At 38.3% G+C, this 24,859-nt stretch overlaps 1 protein-coding gene across 1 annotated transcript in view; it reads left to right on the top strand.

Annotated features, from left to right (window-relative positions):
• Positions 1–19,654, top strand: part of HAPLN1 (hyaluronan and proteoglycan link protein 1) — a 63,679-nt gene extending 44,025 nt beyond the window's left edge. The window contains exons 4-5 of the mRNA XM_002190812.5: positions 6,806–7,108; positions 15,549–19,654. Coding sequence (XP_002190848.5) covers positions 6,806–7,108; positions 15,549–15,838 — 593 coding nt within the window. The 3' untranslated portion in view covers positions 15,839–19,654. The remainder of the gene's footprint in view (positions 1–6,805; positions 7,109–15,548) is intronic.
• The last annotated feature ends 5,205 nt before the right edge of the window (positions 19,655–24,859 follow it).

Here is a 24,859-nt window from a genome sequence, read left to right on the forward strand (position 1 = left end):
ATTTGAGCAAAGCAAAACAGATCAGGGAAGGAAAAAAAAAACCCACAATATTTGGACTAAAATTAAAATATATCAGCCTATTCTAAATTCTGCTGTAAATAATCAAGTTAATCTCACAGTGGGAGTGATTTGCATCAGTAGCCTGATGTCCTGAGGTGGTGGCCTTGAGGATGTTAATTGGCAGCAGGACAAAGCATTTTACACCCAGAAATGCCCAAGAGCAGTGCAAAGCAGCTGATGGCTCCAGTGTGAGCTCCCTGTACAAAACTCTTGCCCATCAATACCAAAATTGTTGACCTCCACCTCAATGGACCTTTTTTTTCCTCCCACTGCGACAGTATTTTATATTTTCTAGTCTTAAAAGCCTCCTGGGGTTATTAAATAAACCATTCATAATAACTGGGCACTTTTAGCTTTGAAAAAAACACTGAAGTTAGAGTCAGTCTGAATCTGTTGCATACCTTACATTTTTGTGATGTGTTTTCTTCATTTTTATTAATTGGGAACCACAACTTTTTTTTTCCTAGACCAGAGAGATGGTGCTGAGCACCATCTAAAGCTCAGAACTGGAACCCACTGCAGTTTCCCACAGCCACCAGTTTTAGGATCTGTTCATGTCCTAAATCATGTCATGATTTTCATCCTGTTTGCAGCCTGAAGTACCAGGAGTGGTCTGAGGGATGGTCAGGGTTGGTCTGGGCACATCAGCTGCAAAAAGTGTCAAGTACTGAGGAAAGCAGGATGTTGTTTATGGAGAACCAACCTCATCATCACCAAAGCCATCTTCTCTCTGAACTGGCCTTAATCTCCTCCCGCACATAAAATATGGATCATGAGTTTTACACTAGTTCAGTGCCCTGGAAGTCAAAAGCCTGACATATTAAAAGGTCTGTGACAGCAGGCAGATATTGTTGTCCGAGTCGTAAGAAAAAAAAATAAAAATTAAATTTCATTTACGGCAGCTTTTTATGGTCCTACACTAAATTTTCTTTATGTTTGTGCTTTGCTAGTGTATTTCCTCATGGATGCCTGGCACTGTGATGGATCTCACTGTGTCAGGTTTGTGAGTTTGGCCTCCCAGGCTCCAGCCCTCAGGTGCTGCTCTCCCTTCAGGAGAACCAGGGGAGGGGTGACAGAGACAGCAGGACAGCATTTTTCTAAGCAGTATTTTACTCTATTAGAATTATCTTTTAATATTAGAATTATCTTTTAATATTAGAATTATCTTCTTAGAGAGGTGAGAGTTGAACACATTAAGTTTGCAATACAGGATGTAAACTAATTACCTTTTACATCCAATGCTACTGGGAATTTGAAGATCTGGATAAAATCATTAAAGGCCTCTGTAGAAAGCAGCTTCTAGATAGAAGCTAACTCTTTGTGTGGCTCCCCAAGAACCAGAAAACCACCAGCATTCATGTTCTTGCTTTGAGGTATGTTGTCTTTAGGTCCAAGAAAGAAAAAGAAAAAATAAAAAAAAGGCAGGCATCCCTTTCAAAACCAGACTTTTTAGTTCAAAATAGCTCAAACAGATCCATAAGCTTCATATAAACAATTTTTTCAAACTGTCAAAACAATCATTTTTTAATCTGTTCATTTGGTCTTCAGCTGGATGTAAACAATGGGGAATGCAGAGTTGAAACCAACAGGAAATCAACTCCATTCTCTCAAGAGCAGGAGAAATCAGATTTAGCCTAATAATGTCATATTTGTTTCCTCTGTTTGCTGCTGTTCCAACCATAAACACACAAAAAAACCCCAAGTATTTCTAATATCTTCTGGTGATAAGCTGTTCTACTCCCTGGTGAAAAACTGAGTTTATAGGACAGAGTTTTTGTGGGTGCCTGGGACAAAAACCAAAGAGGGGTTGTCAAGAGTAAAGTCACAGTAGACCAATGTAATTCATTCTGTGACAGAGCTCTGCAGACAGACCTGTGTTTGCACATGCTCCAAGAATTGGTACTTGAATGATGCAGCTGAAACAAAAAGTTTAAAAAATTGTCTGAAATTGTCAACCCAAAAGGAAAGTGTCAAAAAAAAAAAATATTTAGGAGTAATTAGGCTAAGAAGAGCAGAGAAAGGCAATGATCCCCAAATTTTTGATAAAAGCTGTAAAAATAAAAGAGGATAATATGCCCTGGGCCAGATCAGTGTATTTTATATTTTATATATATTATATATATGTTTTATATTTTATGTAACATATTTTATATGTTTCTATTGATTAGAATTAAGCAACCTCACTGACAGTTATGGGATGCTGGGGGGCCAAAATTTCAAGGTTCAGTTTCATTTTTAGGGAGATTGATACCTGCTGACAGCTGGATGATCAGACATCTGACAGTTCTGGCAGGCAGGAAAATGGGGATGGAGACTCTGTGAAAATGAGGGGGTCACCAGTTTTTATGGACTTTTAGAAATCCAGCATGGAAAATTTTGCCATTGAGTGTATGAACCCTCCAGCATAAAACTGTATTGTACACTACAGTAAATAACAAACCTTACATTTGCCCCATGACTGCAAGAAAACTTTTCAGTTTTGGCTAAAACTCAAGGAAGCCTATTTCATTATTTATTTCTGGCTATGAAAACACCTTTTTTTATTTTTTCCCACCCCATATGGATCAACAGAAATTTGTGTTATGCTGTTTCCACATGTCAATACTCTTGAAACTGCTAACTGTGTGTGGTGCTGGTGTAATTAACACCCAAAAAATCATTACAGGAGTTTAATTTTCTGAGGTTATTTCCTCACCTTGTTGTCCTGGGTAAGTGCTGCAGCTCCTTGCACTGACAGTGTGTGTGAAGTGACTACTTGCACTGAATTTTAGGGGTTACCTACATAAAGATTCTGAAATACAAATAAGACTAATACATTTCCCAAAAAAAAACCAACAAAAACACAGCAAGTGGAGGAGAGTTGTAAATTTGCTCACTTGAATGAGAAATCCATAGAAAGGCTGGTGTTCCTGTGGGGAGGATATGTAATACATCCATTTCTCATGCTCTGATTTGGTAGAAATCCCAATTTCCATTACAGGATTCATTTTCTAAACTGCAGTTTCTTGGTCACAGGTGCATACATTCATTCTCTGCTGTGCTGATGTGTCTCAGGCTCTTCCTGTCTCTTTTGGGAGCAAGGAGGTCCCTCCCTGGGGGCAGAACCTATTCCAGAGAATAGGTATTCCTATTCCCAAACCAGTGGGTTTGAGAGAGCAGCCACACCATCATTCCTTGTAATTAATTAATTCCTTGCAATGGAAATTAATATCCCCACTCAGGCTCCACACGGGTGGGGAATGGAATCACCAAGGTCAAGCTGAGGCTCCTCAGCTCTACCTTCCCACATAGTAACCAGATTTTTACCTTCTGACAATGGAAGTTTTTGCCTCCCTCCCTTTTTTAAGCTGAAATTGTTAAGGTTTGGGAGCGGGTGTTTTGTCTAGTGGCAGAGCACGGGGCTGGAGTCAGAAATTGAGGCTCAGTCTGTGCTCTGGGAGCAGCAAGGAGCCTCAGGACAGCTTTTGTCCATTCAGGAGCAGATGGGATGGATTAATCTTTGATGGGTTTGTAAGGTCCAGGACTGAGGAAGACGCCCTGCCATGAACTAAAGATCAGCACTGTAAAGTGTAAAAGAAAGGGGAGATGAATATTGAGCCCTCACTATGAATTTCAGCGAGGTTTGGTAGGGAAATGAAAGGAAAAAAAAATACAAATTAACAAAGTTGCAAGGTAATTCAAAGCTGCACAAAGCACATACCCAGTCCATTTTCCTCAGCAAAATCACCTCTGGCCACCCCTGGCAGGGTGAAATTAACACTAATCAGTTGCAGGCTTGTACTGCAGATGAACTCCAACAAAAAATCAGCTTCTATGCAGTCTGCTCAAATATAGCCCAAAGCTAATATTACAGTTTAGTGCATATTTATGTTATAAAAACATTATGTCCCAAACTGTCAAACTCAGATTTGTAACACATTTACATACACAGTCTAGCACCCTTGAAAAGAGATTTTAGAAACCTTGAGGAATCAAATCTGTTTAAATAGTTGTCAATTAGTTGCTCAGTTGTTAGAAGTATGTAAGTTTATATCTTGATCTTTCCTCCTTGTAGGGTGTTTTTTTAATGTACATGCAAATCAAACACATGTATTGGAAAAGGAGCCTGTTGTCTGGGGAAATGTAGTTCTGAAAAAAAAAAAAAGTATTCGATTTCTAAAAAAGTAAAAAGGCTCAGATTCCTATTAAATTTGGTAAATTTTTATTATACCCAGTGATATTTCTATCCATGAGCACTGATGAGGAATGGATTTTTTTTTTTAACAAAGATATGATGAAGGAAAAACAGAGATACAGAGATATAGGAAACATCTTCAGTGTCTTGTTTATGAAGTTGAATTTAACACACGTTGTGTTACATTACATTCATACACTGCAGCTCAGAACAACACAACAGAAAATCCCTTTAACAAAGGATTTACAAAAGGAAAGAACTGAAGCAGACTCTCTAGCTAATTGATGAAGGAGAGCAAAATATTGTTTATTATTACCCTGCCAAGTTTACATTTTCATGCTTTATTTTCTTGGACCAAGTCTCTGACATTTAGTAATAGCAAAGATTTTGTTAAACAGAAATAACACTTGGATGACACAAGGATGAGGGAGGGAAGAGGAAGCAAGGGGACTTTAGGAGACTGGTGGAATAGATACAGAAATGGGTTAGAATGTTCTGAAAGAAGAGTGGCTTCATCACATGGTGACTGCCTTGTTTGACCACTGGGTAATTTCTCTCTTCTATTCTGCACTGCCCCGAGGACAGTGAAATTCTTATAGGCAAGAGGATCCAACAGCAGGAAAAAAGTAAAAAGGAAGGTGGATATTTATACCAGTGCAAAGTTTTTGGCTTATGTGTTGTCTTGTCTTTAGCCCCCAAGTCCTACAGCACTTCGTTCTACAGAGATAACTGAGGATAAACATTCTGAGCTGTATCTTCTCTAATACCATTTTATTTCAGCTTATTATGAGACTACGGGCTAAAGCCAACCGTAAAATTTAGATCTGGGTTAAGTTTCTAAGCTCTGCCAAATATTAGGGTGGTCTGAGCCAAGCTCTTGTTTCAAGTCTCTCTTTTCTGTTTTATCAAACCCACATGGGTAGGTGGTTCCTCAGTGCTTTCTGAAACGTCTTTCACGCTCCAAGGAACAGTGTTTAACTTCTGATATTTTCCATAAAATCAGAAGTTGCAGAAGAAAAGGAAAAAAAAATCTGTCAGGTAAGGGCAGGGGTTAGATGTTGGTTTTGAAACCATCCTGGAGGTGTTCCCTGCTGTGAGTTCTCTCTGCTGTAGCTGTCTGGGCAGCAATGAGCACCAGGCAGGGCTTGGGGACAGGCTGTGTCCTTGTCCCCTGGGCAGGACAGAGCATTTGGCAGGGCCATGCTCCTTGCACAGTGACCCAACCTCAGGGTGCCTCCTACCAGATAAGCCTTGAAACGCTGTTGTTAAGGCAGACATTCCCATTACTGGGATAATGTGAAATTGGAAAAAAAAAGGAAAAAAATCCACTCAAAAAACCCCACAAAAAATGCAAACAAAAAGCAACTGTCTTGAGCCTTTCAGGAAATCTTGGCCAGGGCTCGTGCAAAGAACACAATGCTCTTTTATGTCGATCAAAACATTTTGTCTTAATGTCTATGAGTCAAAAGAAATAATTCATAGAAATTCAACTATTCATTCAACAATTTCTTCTTTCTAAATAGCTGCCATGAACTTCCCTGCTCTCATTCCACACTAAAAAAAACCCACCAAACCAACTAACCAACAAACAAAAACACACACACAAAAAAAAAAAAAATCAACAACAACAACACAACAAAGAAACAATCACCCTAACAAACAAAATTAAAATAAGCAAAGAAAAAAAGCCCCAAACAAATAAATTCAAAAAGTAAAGCTATCCTAGGGTTTAATTGCCTCTTTTTAAAATGAGAAATTGACCTTACGATGGATAAATAGGAATTTTCCATGGAAAATGTGTAGTTTCATAATTCCAGGTAGCTCTGCTCCTCCTTTAAGCACTATGAGAGCAGGGGAACGACAGCAAGGTGCAGGTGGAAGCAGCATGCAGACCTGGCAGTATTCCCATTGGGAAGGGGATGAGGCCATGGGGAGATGATCCAGCTAGGTAAGGCAGCACAGAGTCACAGAATCAATCACAGAATCACAGAATCACAGAATCAATCACAGAATGACAGAATCAATCACAGAATGACAGAATCAATCACAGAATGACAGAATCAAACACAGAATCACAGAATCAATCACAGAATCAATCACAGAATCACAGTATCAATCACAGAATCACAGAATCAATCACAGAATCAATCACAGAATCACAATGAACTAGGTTGGGAAAGACCTTCAAGACTATCTAGTCCAACCCATGACCTAACACCTCCTCATCAACTAAACCCTGGCACCCAGTGCCACATCCAGTCTTTTTTAAACACGTCCATGATGGTGACTCAATGACCCCCCTGGGCAGGCCATTCCAGTGACCAATCCCTCTAGCAGTAAAGAATTTCCTTCCAATATCCCACCTAAATTTTCCTTGGCACAGCTGAAGAGGTAAAGCCCTAACCTCTTCCTAAAACCCTGCGCTGCTGGGGCGTTTTTCCCCTGAAATAAACCAACACTGCTGCACGTCATGGATCCAAACCTTACCTCCCGTTCATTCCTCCTCCTGGTGGCTGCCAAAGCTTCTCCCAGCTCTCTCAGTGCCTGGTAACTCCTCTTTCCTTGCTCTAGGTGTGGTGTTCCCCTACTCCCCGCGGCTGGGGCGGTACAACCTGAACTTCCACGAGGCGCAGCGGGCGTGCGCGGAGCAGGACTCGGTGATGGCCTCCTTTGACCAGCTCTACGACGCCTGGAGGTCGGGGCTGGACTGGTGCAACGCCGGCTGGCTCAGCGACGGCTCCGTGCAGTACCCCATCACCAAGCCCCGGGAGCCCTGCGGGGGCAGGAACACCGTGCCCGGAGTCAGGAATTACGGCTTCTGGGACAAGGACAAGAGCCACTACGACGTCTTCTGCTTCACGTCCAACTTCAACGGTGAGAGCGTTTCCTTCGCCCTTCCCTTGTAAACAGCGCTGCTTAGGCAAGGTACTCCAGGGGCAGAAAGTGGTGTTTGGTTGGTCAAAGCCTCGTGTTAAACCTGGAAAATGCTAGGAATGAAAAAATCAAGGTAATAAAATAATTGTGGAGTTTTCAAGGGTACACGCGCAGAGTAAAGTCGTGTTTGCCACACGGTAGTTTTTACAACTCAGGACATATCCTGGATTTTTTAATATCTCCCCTTTGTTAAAAGAGGAGATTAAAATTTATACATTCCCCATTAAAATTTATACACACCCTTTTAATGATGGCGTGTAACCAGTTTAATTCAGTTAAAGCAATGAAGGAACCTGCAGGTCATTGACTGAGGTTTCCTGCTGAAGTCAATAGTAATTCTGTTCCTATTGGTTAAATATGTCACCAAAACAGAATTTTGATCATCACTGCACCTATTCTGCAGTGTCAAGCAGCTCCTGCTCATGTACCAGGTCTAATATAACTAATAGTTCCCCATCAACAGACCTATTTCTAGCTTTTTTCCTTCATAATTTAGATTTCTAATCTTATTATGCTGACAAGCCACCAATCACTTTTGCTCTGAAGTTGGACTTCTGTAAACCTTACTTTAGCAACTGCAAGCTTTTTTTTGCTATATAGTTTATATATATATATATATAGTTGTTTTTTTTTTTTTTCTTAAAGTATGAAATGAAATTAAATGACCAATCTCAGCTTGCTATAATTTCAGGGTTTTCCTAGTGTCAGGAAAAGATTTAGAAAGCATTGCTGTGAATGTCCAATCCTCTACAGTGTCCTACTTGAGGATATTTCCTACACAACTCTGCATAGGTTTGGCTTGCAGCCCACTCAGACCATGGAGAATGGCCTTTTTATATTTATGCACAGATTGCTTAGCCACAGTGAAGCAGTTTTATCCTACAGCACAACAAAAAACTAAACATAAACCTTGGTTTCTGAAGATGTGCTCCAGCGCTAAGTCTGCACCACCCCTCACAGAAAAAGACCAATCCAAAAAAAAAAAAAGGAAAAAAAAAAAAGGGAAGAAAAAAGGAAGAAGGAATGAAAACAAACAAAAAACCCTACCCTCTCAAAACAAAACAAAACAAACAAACAAAAAAAAACCTACCACAAAATAAAAGAAATACACACAAGAATAAAACCCCCACCAAAAAAAAAAAAATACAACAGTAAAACTCAAACAAATCCTCAAGCCAACAGTATTACATTAGGTTCAAAGTGATCTGAAACAAAGGTTTGGCTGATTTTTTAATCATACTGCTTCATCCCATTAAATGCTGGCTCAATTTTTCTTGCTTCATTTACCCGAGGTGAAATCCTGTATGAACTCATCTCTTCTATACAGATTTAACCTTGTACTGTAGAAATATCACCAAGGTATTAAATAATCAAACAAAAATAATTAAAATGTGATAGCTGCACTTTTTTCTAATGCTTGCAGAGTAAAACCTTTGTGACTTACTGCTCACTGATCACCAAGCTTTTACACACCAGAAACTGAACAGCATCTCTTAAGGAACAAGAAGCATAATTTTTGGGGAAAAAAAAGGAAAGAATAGTAAGATAACTGGCTTAAAAACAAGAACTAACTAAGATAAATATTGTCTGTGCACTGATACAAGGAGAAAGAAAGAGGGAGAAGAAGGGTATAAGGTAGGAGAGAAATGGAAGACAAGACACTGGCATGAATTTCAGCCTTGAGGAATCTTGAAATTGACCTGGAGACAGCAATGAGGAGAGAGAGAAAGAAGTATATAAAAATACATATTTTATATATTTATGCATGTGCATTTACTTATTAATATATATATGTATGTATTTTTATACATATATATAAATATATATATTATATTGATATAGATTATACAAATATAGACATAGATATAGATATTGATATATAGATGATATATAGATATATTGATAGATATAGAGAGATATAGATAGATTAGATAGATATAGATAGATGATATAGATGATATAGATATAGATAGATATAGATATAGATATAGATATAGATATAGATATAGATATAGATATAGATAGATATAGATATAGATGATATAGATATAGATAGATATAGATAGATAGATATAGATATAGATATAGATAGATAGATATAGATATAGATATAGATATAGATATAGATATAGATATAGATATAGATATAGATATAGATAGATAGATATAGATATAGATATAGATAGATATAGATATAGATATAGATAGATATAGATAGATATAGATAGATAGATATAGATAGATGATATAGATATAGATAGATATAGACAGATATAGATGATATAGATAGATCTAGGTAGATATTCCCCACAACTCAGTGTCAAATGTCACTCATGACATCAGCTGAAAATCCAGATTTCTGCTCCTCTCAGCTTCTACTCCCTTAAGTCAGCAGATTACATTTTCCTCACATGTCCCTGCTGTGTTCTCCACTACTCCTTGTCCCAAACTCACCTCCATAACCACAACTAACCCAGCCAATCATCCAGCTCCCTGTTTTCAGCACAGCATTTTGGATAAGGTTGTTTAATGGTATATGTTAGCTCCCTCACTGCAGAGGGAAAAGGTTAAAATGACCCATTTTGTCACCAGGCTGGGATTGGCAGTTGCCAAAGATAGCAGTTGCAGGCAAAAAATAACCAAACAAAAACTACCAAAAACAAAACAAAACAAAAAAGGGGAAAAAAAAAGGAAAAAAAAAAAAAAGAAACACAACCAAAACCTGTTACTGCAAGATCCAATATTGATTCTCTCAGCTCAGGAAGAGCCAAGGAAAATGAGAGGTGGTTGGGACACAGTGCATTCCCAGTGGCTGCTGAAGTCTCCTGATAGTAGGAAACAGAGGAGCCTTCAACTTTATGTAATGGAGATGGGAAAATTCCAAGGCCCACAGGAGTAGGGAAGGATAAGGAGAATTAAAAAAAAAAAGTTTTGGGACCTTCTATTAAAAAAGAGGTAGGGTGAGGTTTAGATACCTTCTGAATGGCTTCTCTGTATGGAAGAAAATTTCCCAAATGCATTATGATCTCGGAGATTATTAAAAAAAATATTCAATTTAAAATAATTCAGCTGTCAAAGCAAAAAAAAACTTGGTCTGAAGTACATGCAAAGCTTGTTTTTACCTGAAAAAGAAAAGTAAAAGCCATGGTATTTAGCCATTCAGTTAAAAATATGAAACTGTAATCCTCAATGCCTCAATGCAGTGAATTCAAATCCAGGTGCAGTGTTTTGCCTGTGGAATTATTGGATCCCAACAGTGATGGCCTGAATACACAAAAAACAATGGTTAAAAATGAAGGAATTATATCATTAGTAAAAAAATTTACATGCTGTTCTGTTACCAAGGAAATAGTTTGAGCAAAGCTGCAATACCAAATAATCTGGTTACTTTATGAAATTATCCTCTACGATGCCTTTTCATAGAGTAAGGAAAATACAATTTGCACATTTTGTTCTGTCTGTGTAGCTGATTTATACTCAAATCTTTCTGTTGGTTCATACGAGATTTGTTCATGTTTCTCATCCAAGAACACAAAATAATTTCATACCCTTTATATCTAATAGTAAGAGCAAGCTACAAGTTTATAAGGATATGTAGTGATATGTTTCATAAAACAAAGCAAAGAGTAACACCAGCCTGATGCTGAGAAATCCATCAGAATATTTTGAAATAACAAAATATTTTCTGCCTGCACTGGATGGCAATATGTTTCCCAATCTGTTTTTACATTCCTTGTGCTGGTAAGGGCTATTGAAAATGAATGTACACAAATGGGAAAAGTCTAACTTAAATTTGAAAATTCCACATTGGAATTTCCTGGAGTCTGAGGACTTTGATCTCTCACAACCAATTTCTCCTTCATTTGTCCTGCCCAGAGGAAACCAACTTAGTCCATGTCATATTTAAAAAAGCTGTGGGTTCCTGCCCTGTGTGGTGGCACAACCTGACATCATCCAAAGTATTTCCAGGGCTGCAGATCACCCCAATTTCTCTCCTTTCCTTGTCCCAAGGAATGGGGATGCTCCTCCCCCATGCCATCTCTCCAGGTGACTAATTTGAGGAAATAAATGCTGATTAATCCTTTTGTTACAACCTTCCCCACTGAGCTTAATAGCCATAAACCAAGCAATGTGGAATAGAAGAGCTGAGTGGTTATTTTTTATTTATTTTCAAAGGTCTTCTGAAGGACAACAGTGCTTTGCTTTTTGAAGGAAAATCCCTGAGAATCTTTCACACTGAAAAGTGCTAAAAGAGCTAAATGTAAATTTATTTATCAGGTCCTCTATAATTAAGCATTTTTGAAGAAAATAAACCAAAGTACAAGTACAGCTTGCAGTACACTTTCCCCTCATTAACATGCATTTTGTTACATACTTTGTCCACAGAACCATAGTGCATAATTGATCTTTCATCAGCTCTAGGAAAATTAAAAAAAAATCTTGTTTTAACAAAGTTAAGAACACGAAGAATAAAGTTTTGAGAGTGTGTTAAAAGCACAGCTGTGAGCCTCCTGTTTATTACAGCAGTGCATGACACAAACAAACCACCTCTGCCATTTAAATGGGAGAAAGCTGTGGAAAGTCCTGTCTGAATAATGCTGACTGTTCATTTGACTATTTCAGAGTATTTTATCACTGGGAGCATGTAGCAACTGCTCCAAAAAGAGAAATTGAACCCAAAATAAAATCACACACACTTTATTAGGAGTGGTTGTTTCTGACTCACCAAAGTAATTACTGATATTGGTGTGTTAAATTTTTTTTTTCTCACATATTTAATTCAAAATTAGTTATTGGAGAGGACCACTGGATGTCAAAATATTTACCAGGTCTTAAATATCTCTCTCCATTTTTTTCTTTTTTTTTTTTTTAATAAAAGTAGCTCAATAATAAACCTCTCAATTGAGCACTAAGCTTGAAGAAATCTCCAAGTGTGATTCATCCCTCAAAATTCCACAGTCACAAGGGTGTGGGGTGTGTAGGTCAGTGGCTGGAGTTTTCCTTTTTCAGCTGCTCTGTTACACACAAAATCCTAAAATAGCTGTTATAGATGGGGTTTGAGCAGGTTTGACCACAAACCCTCTGCCCCATGGTTTTGGTGTGAGGAGTCAAATCAGGCAGGATCCTCTGTAGAAGTGACCCAACCACCAGACATTAATGAGAGAGAGACAGTAAATTCCTCCCTATCCTTGCACAACAATTAATAAATTCTGGGATTGAACAGTTAGGAACCTCATCCCAACCATTTTCAGTGGGGAAAACTGCAAATCTGTACTGAGTTTATTAATGGAATTCTATGTAATCAGACATTCTGGATACACATTGCACCCCTGTGGGGCTTCCTATTAAATTTCTCTTGTTGGAGGGAGGAGCAGAGTATAGGAGTTTTTATTATTGATGTCATATGTCAAAAGCCTGACCTTACTGGAAATCCCTAGGAAATTACATTCCACTGACATATGGTTTGAGGAGGAGCTCATAAACTAGGTGAAGTTTACCCACCATCAGCTCAAACCCCTTTTCCCCTAAATCAGAAATCCTGTTTGCTTTGGGGAAACCTCTTAACAGTGTATCAGTAACAGGATTCCATTTAGCAAACATTCCCTTGGGCAGCAGGCTGTAAATGTTCTCAGCTTGCCAAAACAGAGTTTAAAAAAAGTGTTTTACAAAAGCATGATTACCTATTCCCGATAGTTTTCTGTGCAAATTCTGTAGAGACTGTCTCTGACAACAATGAAATTTTTAAAAACTTTCTTTTCCACCACAGCTGCAATGTAAATGTTTTTTTAAAAAACAGTTCTTGTCTTGATATACAATTTCCAACCTTTAGACAAGGTTAATTCAATTATCTTTAAATTGTGATCTGACCTGACTTTCCTTCATTTAGAAAAACAAAAATTCCTGTTTGATTTTTGCAGGAAAATGAAGCTGACATAACTCTTACCTTGCTCACCACTTTTTCTTCACTGAGAAAATAATCTCATACTAGGCATAGTTCTGTGTATCTACCTGATTTTTATGAGGCACAAAATTAACATTTTCCTCAAGTACATTCTTAATTGAGCAGTAAAGAGTGTGTTCTGGAATTAGAAGGTGCCCACAAAAATAAAATCCTTCCTTTTTTTCATCTGACTCTCCTCTTCAGGAACAGGCAGATTGAAAAGTTGTGAATTTATTTGGAAATTAACGAATGTCTTCAAAGAAACATGATTCTTCTGCAGTCCATCTGGCTGTCAAATCAGTGATGATAAATAACGCCAAGTATAATGAACGAAATGCTTACAATGAGTGTTTATTGCCTTGATAAGTGGAATCAATATTAATATTATTGCTGTGTATGGATTAGTAGGGGAGACTTTGCCTTTTCGGCTTTATTTTCTGGCATACATTTTCATTACCTTGGGGCAGGGAACATTTTTCTTAGCAGCACTCTCAGTTCAGTCCTGTGTTGTGGTAAGGAAATACCCTTTGATGCCTAAAGAGAAACAGAGCTGCAGAACTGCTGGTGAAGGCGTACAACAAACAAAATTTTGCTCCACCACAGGCTCAAACTCTCCTCCTGAGAAGCTGTTTGATACCTTGGCTTTCTCACAGAAAAAAAAAAATAAATTTTTTTGTTTGTATTTAATCAGAAACAAGTTCACCACCTTGTCAGAGAGCAAAAGAGCACATGTTACCTGCAGCTGCCCTCCCCTAAATGCTATCACTGAATATGACTTCAGGTGGTGATGCCATCCTTTGATAATAGAAGAAATAAATATGGCATTGCCTTTTGTGGTTTTTTTGTTTAAATAATCTGTTTTCTGTACCAGGGCTGTTTGTTGAGTAAGCTTATTTTTCTTCCTGATACTTATCAACTCACCATACAAAATCAAATCACAATATTTTCAACAACACAACGTCCAACTGGCACAGACCCAAATTAACCACTGCTTGACATGACCCTTCAACAGAACATCTCCATTTCTCCTCGAAAATCAGTGTTATAGTATTGTTGCCTGAAATCAAAGCAGAAAAAAAACCTTGCCACAGTATTAAAATGTTAAGATAAAAAAAAGAAATTCCTTATTGGAAGTTTCCATATGTATTTATAGTCATGGGCTATGGGCCCGATGCTATTGAATTTCTACAGTTTTATAAGGTTAATTAATTAGGATATCTAAGAGGTGCATTCAATAGGAGATTCAGTTTCCCCTTGGGGTGGTGCAAGGGTTTCTATGCCCCAATTCCTGTTATGTCTTCTTGTGGATCTTCTACTTGAAAATAAGACCAAACAATATTTCAGGAATTGTGTTGGAAGGTCAGCTTATTACTCTAAAATCTAAGAGAAAGGGTAGGAAAAATACCAGGAGCTATATAACTGTCATACAGAGCAGTGGATGTATAAAAAGTGCATGAAAAGTAAAAATCTTTAAGAAACAGCATTGAGGTAACAGAATCACCTGAAAGGTGGCTGTGGTCAGGTGGGGCAGGTCGGGTGGATTGATCACCAGAGGTGGGTTGATCATCTCTGACAGAACCAGAGTGTCAGCGTTCAGGAGCACACATAATACAGGATATGATTATCTGCAGGTGCTTTTATTGAGAGCTCTGGGAATCAGGGGTACAGACCCAAATCTGACTCCAACACGGCTTTCGAGCTGAACATATTTTATATTCTATCATTATATCACTTACATATTAATTATTAAACTTATATTGTTCTATTGCATACATTGACATGAGTTTCTCGTGATCTTTCTTAGGCTCCTGACCGCAGTTTCTCATGATTATTCTTATGATTAAACAGTGATTATATTTAATTACTAAACCATCATCACATCTAAGAGTTATATCATTTATCATGTACTAGCTACACAGTGAAGTATCTAGCAAGGTACAAGGTCTTCATGTACTTAGGGTATTTATTTTTCTTTTCAGGGCCTACTAAGCTTAATTTTCCTTTTAACCCTAAATCCCCATGATTTTAAAACCCTTTTACTATCAAGAGGATACAGTCTTAAGCTTCTGCAAGGGAAATATGTGTTGGATATAAGGAAGAAGTTTTTTACAGAAAGGGTGATAAAGCTCTGGAATGGCTGCCCAGGGAGGTGGTGGAGTCACCTTCTCTGGATGTGTATAAAACAAGCCTGGATGTGGCACTGGGTGCCAGGGTTTGGTTGAGGTGTTAGGGCCGGTTGATGATCTTGAAGGTCTCTTCCAACCTGGTCATCCTGTGAATTCTGTAATTCTGTGATCACTTCCAACCTGGTCATTCTGTGAATTATCTGATTCTGTAACTCTGTGCTCACAGAATTTAAGACTGGAAAAACACCTCCATCACCATCAACGCCCAATCTCCGCGCCACTAACCACTCCGCCTTCCTCCTTTCCTTTCCAGGTCGCTTCTACTACCTGATCCACCCCACCAAGCTGACCTACGACGAGGCCGTGCAGGCCTGCCTGAAGGACGGTTCCCAGATCGCCAAGGTGGGGCAGATCTTCGCGGCCTGGAAGCTGCTGGGCTACGACCGCTGCGACGCGGGCTGGCTGGCGGACGGCAGCGTGCGCTACCCCATCTCGCGGCCGCGGAAGCGCTGCAGCCCCAGCGAGGCCGCCGTGCGCTTCGTCGGCTTCCCCGACAAGAAGCACAAGCTGTACGGTGTCTATTGCTTCAGGGCCTACAACTGAGAGGGTATACCTAGAGCGTGAAAGTTGTTGTTGGTTTTTGTTGCTTTTTTTTTTAAAGAAACGTGTGAAAGATGTCTTTTTTTTTTTATTTTTGGGTATGAACTCATGCAAGCTACCAAAACTGTGATAAACCTCTTTTACATACTGTAAAGAGTCATTTTCGTAGACACTCCTTCCCCCAAACCCATTGGTTTGTTTTTGGTTTTTTGTTTTGTTTTAGTGTTTTGTTTTTTGATTTTTTTTTTTTTTTTGTGAGAATATCATTCCATAGATATTTTAAATTAATATAATTTAATGGGAGCTCTAGGTAAGGAACTTTTAGATTCAAATTCTTTAAGCTATATCATCCCAAAAAATTTATAATTTTCATGAATGGGGCATGCAATAGAGCTTGACAATTGCTAGGGCACAATTATGGAGTGTAAGGCTACTCAAAGCAGAAGCTTTTAAAAGCACAGATTTTACATATTTGTACCAGTTTGAGAAACACTGCAAATTGATTATGACAGGAATTTTAAAATAAAACAATCTTTTTGTTAAAGGGGATCAGTGAGGTTTCGCAAAGAAATCTCACAACAATATATGTTAGCAAATAACTCTTTTCACTGGTTCACATGGGAACAACGGAGAGTTTAATAAAAGCAGCTAAAACGGTCCACAAAAATAGGACTAGTTTTACAGCTTCAAACCTTGCCTTTCTGAAAAATAAGCTCATGGTCCCATGCATAGGAAGAAGCACAATTAATTCTCCTGGACATTTCAATTGTGTTTTTGTCGTGTATAAATCATTGAGTGAATAACTAACTAATGAGAAAACTCTTCTTTTCTTCTTCTCTCCAATTAAAGATGCCTGAGAAGTGTTGTATTACCTTTGAGTAGCTTTACTGAGCTATTTTTAAACTCTTAAAGGCCATTTGCTAAGCAGCATAATAGCATCTACTCAGGGCAGTTGTATAAATGAACTGCTGGACAGAGAAATTGTAAACTTTAGCAGCTTGATTTTACATTAGCCTTTGAAATGTTATTGTCTTAATTAAAGAACATTACAATATTTAATATTTCTTAGCTATTTACACATCACAAGAAACAAAAATTAGAAAAAAATATTTTAAATGGTAATGTCTTGAACAAAGACTATTAGACAAAATCTGAAACCAGCCATTAAGTTTTAGAAGAGAAAAAGAAAAAAAAAAAACATTTCCTTATGTCTTATTTGTATCTAAAAAGTACATCTGTTTTTTAAACTATCAATGAAATAATATAGTATCGTTAGCCCTGAATTATGTAGTTAGTCCTCCTTAGAGTTAAGAGAAAATAAAGCTATTGAAATACTTTTCACTAAATCTGCAGTGGTCTAGGTGGAAGATGTTTACCTAAATCTGCCAGTGTCAGAGAAAAACACGCACTGTGCATGGTGCCTAGGATTTTCAGAGCTGCCTAAAGCACTAGGTCCTCCCTAAGTACCAGTTTGAGGGAATTTGGGATTTCTAATGCAAACTCACTTTGGATGCAGCAATTCTTGGTGCTCATCTTCAGCTACCTTAATGCAACCAGTTTTTCAGAGAGCAGGTGCTCGAGGCTTTCTGAAAATTTGCTCCACTTATGGTGTCTCAAGCTGGATATCCAAAAAAAAAAAAAAAATATACGCAGAGAGGCCACTGATTAAAAGTGTCTTGGTCTCGGGTAATCTCTTCAGCGGTTTTTGATGTTCTATATCCAGTATTGGTTCTACCACTTAAAAATGGAGAACTCTTTTTCCTACTCTACGCTCGCTGACTACGAAGAACTCAGAGGACCAACATTTGTATTTACTCAAAGTTTTATAGCTGCCCACTGTTTCCATAATTTAAACGAGGTATAGTGATATTAATCCAACTAGGACACAACCTGTATGCTTTCATGGATGGTTTGCTGTAGCTATTTTCCCGTGAACAGTAAATAAATCTCTTTCCCAGAGTGGTTGTGGTCCTGTTTTAAGACTCTGTGAGCAAACCAGGGACAAGATATGGCAAGGAGCTGCAGCGTAAGATATATTTATTGGAGTTCATTCCCACTGAACTCAGAAGCAAATTTCCGTCCTTCTGGGGATATTTGCATCCTCTGTGGATATCTGTTCGTACTTTACAGATGGAGCAATCTCAGTGCCAAACCCCACCTGCCTCTTTTTATTCTGTTAGGAATTGGATTTTCTCAAAATGGTATCCCTTAGCTATAAATAGAGACTTACTTTAGGTCAAGTCCCTAAAACCATGAAACTTTTCTTGAACAGCCATTTTTAAATCAGTGCCCATTTCACACATTTTCTCAGACCATTCAGAGCCTTCTCTGAAACCTTTGCAGAAAAGAAATGGAAATGTTAATAGAAATGTAAAATACCCAACCAGAAAGGCATTGACCATGATCAACAGGAATATATGTCATTCCTCCATCCAACCTTCAGAAAATTTGAAAAGCCTGCAGTTTTTTTTCTGAAGTTTGGACAGAGAGGTTGTGGGGTGGGAGAAGCTGTAGAGAATATCCAAGTATTACCACAGCTAGATCCAGAGTTGCTGTAAAGAGGGGAGCCTTACGTAGCTGGCTCTATCCTCCCCAAAGATCTGCTACATCTGGATGAGGCTGCATGGTTTTCTTATTGCACAGAGGTGAAGAGACCCTCATGAAATTTTCTTTTTTTTGTACCTCTCCAAAGAAACCCCTTACAGGGTTTCACCCAGACACATTTTTTTTTTTCTTTAATTTTTTTTTTTGCAGGAATGGGGATTATATTTTGCCTGCATTAAAAAAAAAAAAAAGTGTACACATCCAACCCACTCGTGGGGCTGGCTGAAGTGCCCTCACTGCTAGACCAAAGGCACTGCGGGAAAGGCCAAGCTCAGCCTTTCACCAACTTTGCAACGCTCTGGAGATGGCTGGTCAGGTCCTAAATCACAGCAATCTCAGGCTTGCTCTTGTTTTTCTGCCTTTTTGTGTCCACATCTTCCCCGGGCCAGCCACGGTCCGGGCGTAGCATCCCCTGACCCTCCCCTGCTTCCAGCATCCCCCAAATCCCAGCACAACCCCAGGATGGTGGCTGAGCAGGCTCTGCACCACCCACCCAGGGGGCTCCCCCTGTTTTGGCAGCATGAGGAGGGTGACTTGGGGGTCAGGGTGTCCAGAGGGACACCGAGTTGATGGCTGTGACCACAGATGGCCGAATTTTACTGCTGGGTTTTGTTGCCCGTGAGTTCGCGCGGGAGACGTCGCGCGCTCGGTGTCAAAATTTCACGTGTGGAGTCACAGGGTGTGGGCTCACACCCGCCGTGTTGCCCACCAGGAGCTCGGTAGTCTAATTTGGGATCAGGCTAGATTTAGGTCTGTGTACCCATATACAACGTTACATCCTTTTATAAAAGCTGTTCTGCTCGTCTGGTGAAAACGCGTTTGTGTGGAAGAGAAAAAAATAAGTGTGTAAAAAAATAAATAGTTCTAATGTAAGCACGTATAAAAACCATATGAAATGTGTATGATTACCTGAGAAGTGGGCACAAATAAAAAAAAAAGAAGACACGAATTGTATTTATTTTTACAGCTAATGACTCCATTTCCTTTTGTAATGTCAAATGTCAGGCTGTTTTCTTATTTTCAACTCAGCTAGCTAGGTGCTTGAATAAAAACTTTGAAAAGCAGCTTAATAACTGGATTAAAGCCTGTGCTATTTTATGTTCATGAGAGAATACTGTTAGCATCGTGTTCTCTATCATTATCTTCTATTTCACAATGTATCAGAATTTTAATGCCCATGAATTAACAACAATTAAATCACATTGTTCTTTCGAATATCATGGCTTCTCCTTATTGACTGACCATTCTTCTACTTGTGTCCCAGAAAACACAAATAGGGAAAGGAATAGATCAAAGTATGAAAATACTTATTTTGCCATAGTAAACAACATGATTATGAAACTAAGGGGTGGGAGGGGAAATACTACTCTGTGAATATGATTCACAAAGAAAATAAAGACAATTGTATTGCAAATCCTTTGGTTTATGCTTCTTTGAAGCATTTTTAAAGTAGAAGTGCAAGTGCCAATTTCTTCTTTGTGTTTTCTGCCATCTTCTAAAATAAAATAAACCATAAATAAAGAAGGTGCTTTTTAAATTATTTTCATAGTTATGGTTGATATGACGCTGCACATGCATCTCTAGAAATTGGATGCACAACAGTGTTTCATGTATGAGAAAATTTATTAAATTATTTATATAATCCTCCAGCCTTAGAATTTAAAACCCAACAAAAATCTCTTGTAAATTGAAACAAGAAAAATTTCCAGCATTAAGCAAGAATTAATTATTCAAAGCACTTGGCCAGCTTTTCAGCTTCTGTAATCAAACCATTTCTGCATTCTCTTATTGATCTGTGCCAGAAATTTAACCCTGAAACTTGCCTGCACTGCACCATTTTGCTGGGAAACACTAATATTTCATAAGTTTTTGGTACTTTGGCCATATTTAGAAACAGGACCAAAAGAGCTTTGGAAAATTTGTCAATCAGATCAGAACAAGGGAAATCTGTGTTATCATTAATAAACAGTTGAGACTAATATCCTTTACTTTTTAACAATTTAGCTAAAAGATTTAAAACTTACACCATTTTCACTTCACAACCTTATTAAAACTGTCTTTTGTAGAAACAGTCACTCACTAATAAGAATTTTAATTAATAGCAGCAGATTCCCTGCAATGTTATCTTGCTGTTCAAAATAAAGTCACTGTCTTTGTGCTTGGAAGTGGCTGGATTTAAGATCTGATGGAACTACCTCAAAACCAGAAATGTGAAGATTTTCACTGAAACTGAAGGAGAGGACGGCCATGGTATTTAGCCCTTCTCTCATTTAATCAGGAATTATATCAGTAGCTTTCTATTCAACAACAGTCACTTGTCCTTCTTCACCTTCAGAAGGTGAATTTTACCCATTTCTTAGCTGTTTTCACCCTTTTCCAGAAACAGTTACAACAGATTAACAAATGCCTTATGGAGCAGAGAAATCTCAATGCCAGGTAATTTGTTATATAAAGAAACAAGATTTCTCTGGCTTTCAAATTAAAAAAGAAAATTCAAACCAAAAAATATTTTTAAAAACCCCAAAACAACACACCCAGCACTGCTAAAAATTATTCAATGATAAAAACTGAAAAATAATTTCTCCTCTTCCTGTGCCATGAACAGTGATGGTCCCTTTAAAACATGCAGGCTCCTTCTTCTTGAAGAAGAAGAAAAAGGACAGATAACAGAAAGCAATAATTTACTTTCCCATATTTTGACTAATAATAATTATTGGGCTACATGTTTAATCATATAATTAAAAAAAACAAACAAACAAACAAAAAACAACAACAACAACAAAAAAAAACAAAACACCAAACAGATCAATAGTAAATCAAGAGTTTGGAAGGGATTTCTTCTTTTTCTTTGTCAAGCCTCGATCTGGAGGATTTTTTTGGGGGGGGGTCTAGGAATGTCTCAATCCATAAAGCTACATCAGTGTAAATTGTAAAGCCCATCTATTTCTTCAATATTTTGCCAGAGGCAAGCACTTGTTTAACAAATGACAACAGCCCTAACAGAGGCCTCAGCTAATGAATTATTCACTGGTATATTTTCCAGTGCACCCAGTGGGTATTAAACACATTAATTGTTTTAAATGCCAGCAAACAAACCCAAAATGGTATTTCTTGGTAGTGAATAAGGACAGTTTGGGGTTTGTTCTTTGCTTAAAAGATATATTGTAAGGCATTTCAGCTCCTTACTTCCTACACAGATGTTCACTGTACTTATATACATGATGCTGTTTGCCTGCCGCTTAATTTCATCCTGATTTCTTTAATAGCTGGAAGAAAATTAAGTTCCTTGTTTTGCTTTATGTAGAAAAAGGTCACATTTCAAAATTTTGGTGTTCCAGCTCAAATGCAAGAGAGACAGATTGAGAAAACTTCTTTGCAGCAGAACTGGGCCTGCTTCTTACAATTAATTAGGAAAAATCCACAGCATGAAATGAATTTACATTCTGTGTTAATAAACATGAGCCATCAGTGATGCCACACTTTCCCTCACTTCAAAGGATGTTTTTCACAAGGTTTTAGCTCTTTGTTAGCACCTCTGCTTTGGGATCTTTAATTTTCACCAGGAACCAGAAAACCACACCTGGAAAAAACATGCCTCAAAAAACCACACCTCAAAACAGTACGCCTCAAAAAGCAGAGGGAAGGATGACAGGAAGAAGTCAATAGTATTTCTGTCATGCTGACATTCACATTTATGTTATTAATGGTCTCCAGTGGAAGAAGTACTCAAACTGACCGCTTGACCCTGCTTAGCCCTTCCTTGGACTTAAACATCTGCTAGCTAAGTGTTCGTAAATGTTTGATTATAACAAAAATAACAGTGATCTCTCTAGTTAGCTGTCAATTTAAATGCTGTGCACACAGGTTAAGGTCAGCTACATATGTGCATTTTTAAAAAATCAGTGCAATTTTTTTTGAGGGCAGCTATGTGATTTTGAAGCGCAGCTCCCAACAACCTCCACCTTTTTGCCCTTTGTCTTGTTTTACAGAGTTTTTGTGAATCTGATTTAGGTTTTCTTTGGAGAAAACTATATTTCAAGCCCAGGATGAGGTGGGATATTAAATTCATCCCATCTATAAGGGGGATACAGCAGCCTGATGTCCCCTTGAGCCCTGGGACATCTTCAAAACACATCTATAGAGTGGATTTTTCTTTCAGGGTCTGAACTAAAATGCAGCCTGATGAAAAAAGCCCTAAAACTCAACCTTGTGCAGCTGCTGGCTGTGGTCAGTGCTGAAGATCCAGTTGCTCCAGTTTAGAGGTCAATCTAAAGAGCCTATGCTCCTTTCCAAGCCCTTCCATGGAGTGGTGTTGATTTTGGGATATGATTGCAGTGCTTGGACACTGAGTGCACCTGAAAACACTCAGCCAATAACCAGGGATCCCAAAGAAAATTATATTTTAAACTCGGGGGTCTTTTTGCAGTCTGTCAAAACAATGTTACAAAAAAAAAAAAGAAAAAAAAAGGTAAGGTTTAAGAATTGCTTTTGGGCTCATCGACTGCGTCGCAAGCTGGCAGCACTAAACTGCAATCATCCCACTTTCATCAAGCCTCCACATCCTAATCAGCTCCAAAAGACCCAGGTAATCTGGTTTCTGTCCATTCTTTATGGGAAACCAACAGAACATTTCTTTGTTTAGAGATCAATGCAGCGCAGTGTGATTAGCATGCACCCTGCGTTGCTTTTGTGCAAAGACAGTTAAAATAAGATTTTATGCTGCTACCGAGTGCAGCTCAGCTTTACTGCATAAGCTTGTCTCAAGGGAGTTTCTTGTGATATTTAGGTCTGGGAAATAGAGTGCTCAGCACAAAACCAACAACTGGGGTATTTTTAACCCCTTTTCCCCCCCATTTCTCTGCATCTCAGTTCCACAGTAACGCCTTCACCTTTATTACCCCGAGAGGTGGCATCCAAATGCACAAGAATATCCTCAAAACACAGAGCTACGAAAAAGGTCTTCAATTCTCACAGCTTCTACGAGCACTTCTCAAGTTATCTCAGAGACAGTTATCGTGAAAGGGCTTTGTCAAGGATGGCGCCAGGAAAAACTGACTTTCCCATTTTTAAAACATGACCTTCAAGGCTGAATACTTCCAGAAAAGTTGATACCTACCCTTACAAATTTCTAAAGATAGCATGTAAGTCTCAATCTTCTCTGCAAAAGTAAAAGAAAGTGTAAATAAAAAATTTTAAAAAAACCAAACCAAACAAAAAATCCCTGCAAAATAAGCACACTCCTTGCACTTCTTCATGATAATTCTTAGTCACAATTAACATTATTTATGCAGATGTTCACCATTCAAATGCATTTTTCAAGGCTAAAGTTTCTGCACTGATCCATATGTACAAATGCTTTTGATAATTTTCAGCCAATCCTGTGAAAAATTCTTTAAAATTATTTTCCTTGGGTATTGGTCTTTTCTTGCAAGCTGCAGCAGCAATGTAGTAATCATTCAAGCAAGGTTAAGTGTACATGAAATTCAGCAGGATTTCAAGGGGGAATTTATTATTTTTATTTCTCACAGACTAGAAGATTTTTTTATTTTGTCTATATTGTATTTCACTTAGAAATTTCAGCAACAAAGGGATCAATATAATTACTAATATGAATTTGCATGTGGATTTTCTTCACTTTTAGAACAAAAATAGGGGTCAAAATATTAAGAGCTGAGAAATTTGTCATGGGGAGTCACACGCACACAGACTAGACCACTTCTGCTGCCCCAGGTGGGGCAGCAACATCAAAAAAAAAAAGATAAAATATCTGATAGAACCCTATGTGTTAGCTTTGTATGCAGATAGAGGATGGTTTTGCTTAAAATACAACTCAACCAGGAGGAGTTGCAATAAGCAGTGTGGATGAAGTATTTACTCATTTTATAGTTTTTTCAATCTCTGACGGCCACTGGAGATAAAATTACAAAAACCTTGTGGTCAGCCCAGCCAACAGCTCCATCACCTGATTTGGTGCTAAGAGAAAACTCAGTTCTCTGTCTTTTTTCCTGAAGATCCCATGGAAAATGGGAGCAAAGAGTCAGGGGCAGTCACTCCGTGCTGATGGGATGAGGATGGAGGTGGCTGAACACAGTCCTGCATGCACATATTGGTAGTGCCAGGGCTCCATGCCCAGACATTGGACCTGCCCAAAATGCCTTGTTTAGGGCTTGTGGAACTACCTTGAAACCAGAAATGTGTAGATTTTCACCCAAACTCTCAGGGAATTAAGGACACTGCCATGGTGTTTAGCCGTTCTCTCGTTTACTCAGGAATGATGCCAGCAGCCTTCTGTTCAACAGCAGCCAGTTGTCCTTCTTGAAGGTTTCAAGATTAGTTTTACCCATTTTTTAGCCATTTTCTCCTTTTTTCAGAAGCAGTTACAAAGTTACAATTTTCCCAAGGTGTTAATTCAAGGCTCTG

Source organism: Taeniopygia guttata, chromosome Z (assembly GCF_048771995.1).
Source record: "Taeniopygia guttata chromosome Z, bTaeGut7.mat, whole genome shotgun sequence".
Taxonomy (NCBI): domain Eukaryota; kingdom Metazoa; phylum Chordata; class Aves; order Passeriformes; family Estrildidae; genus Taeniopygia; species Taeniopygia guttata.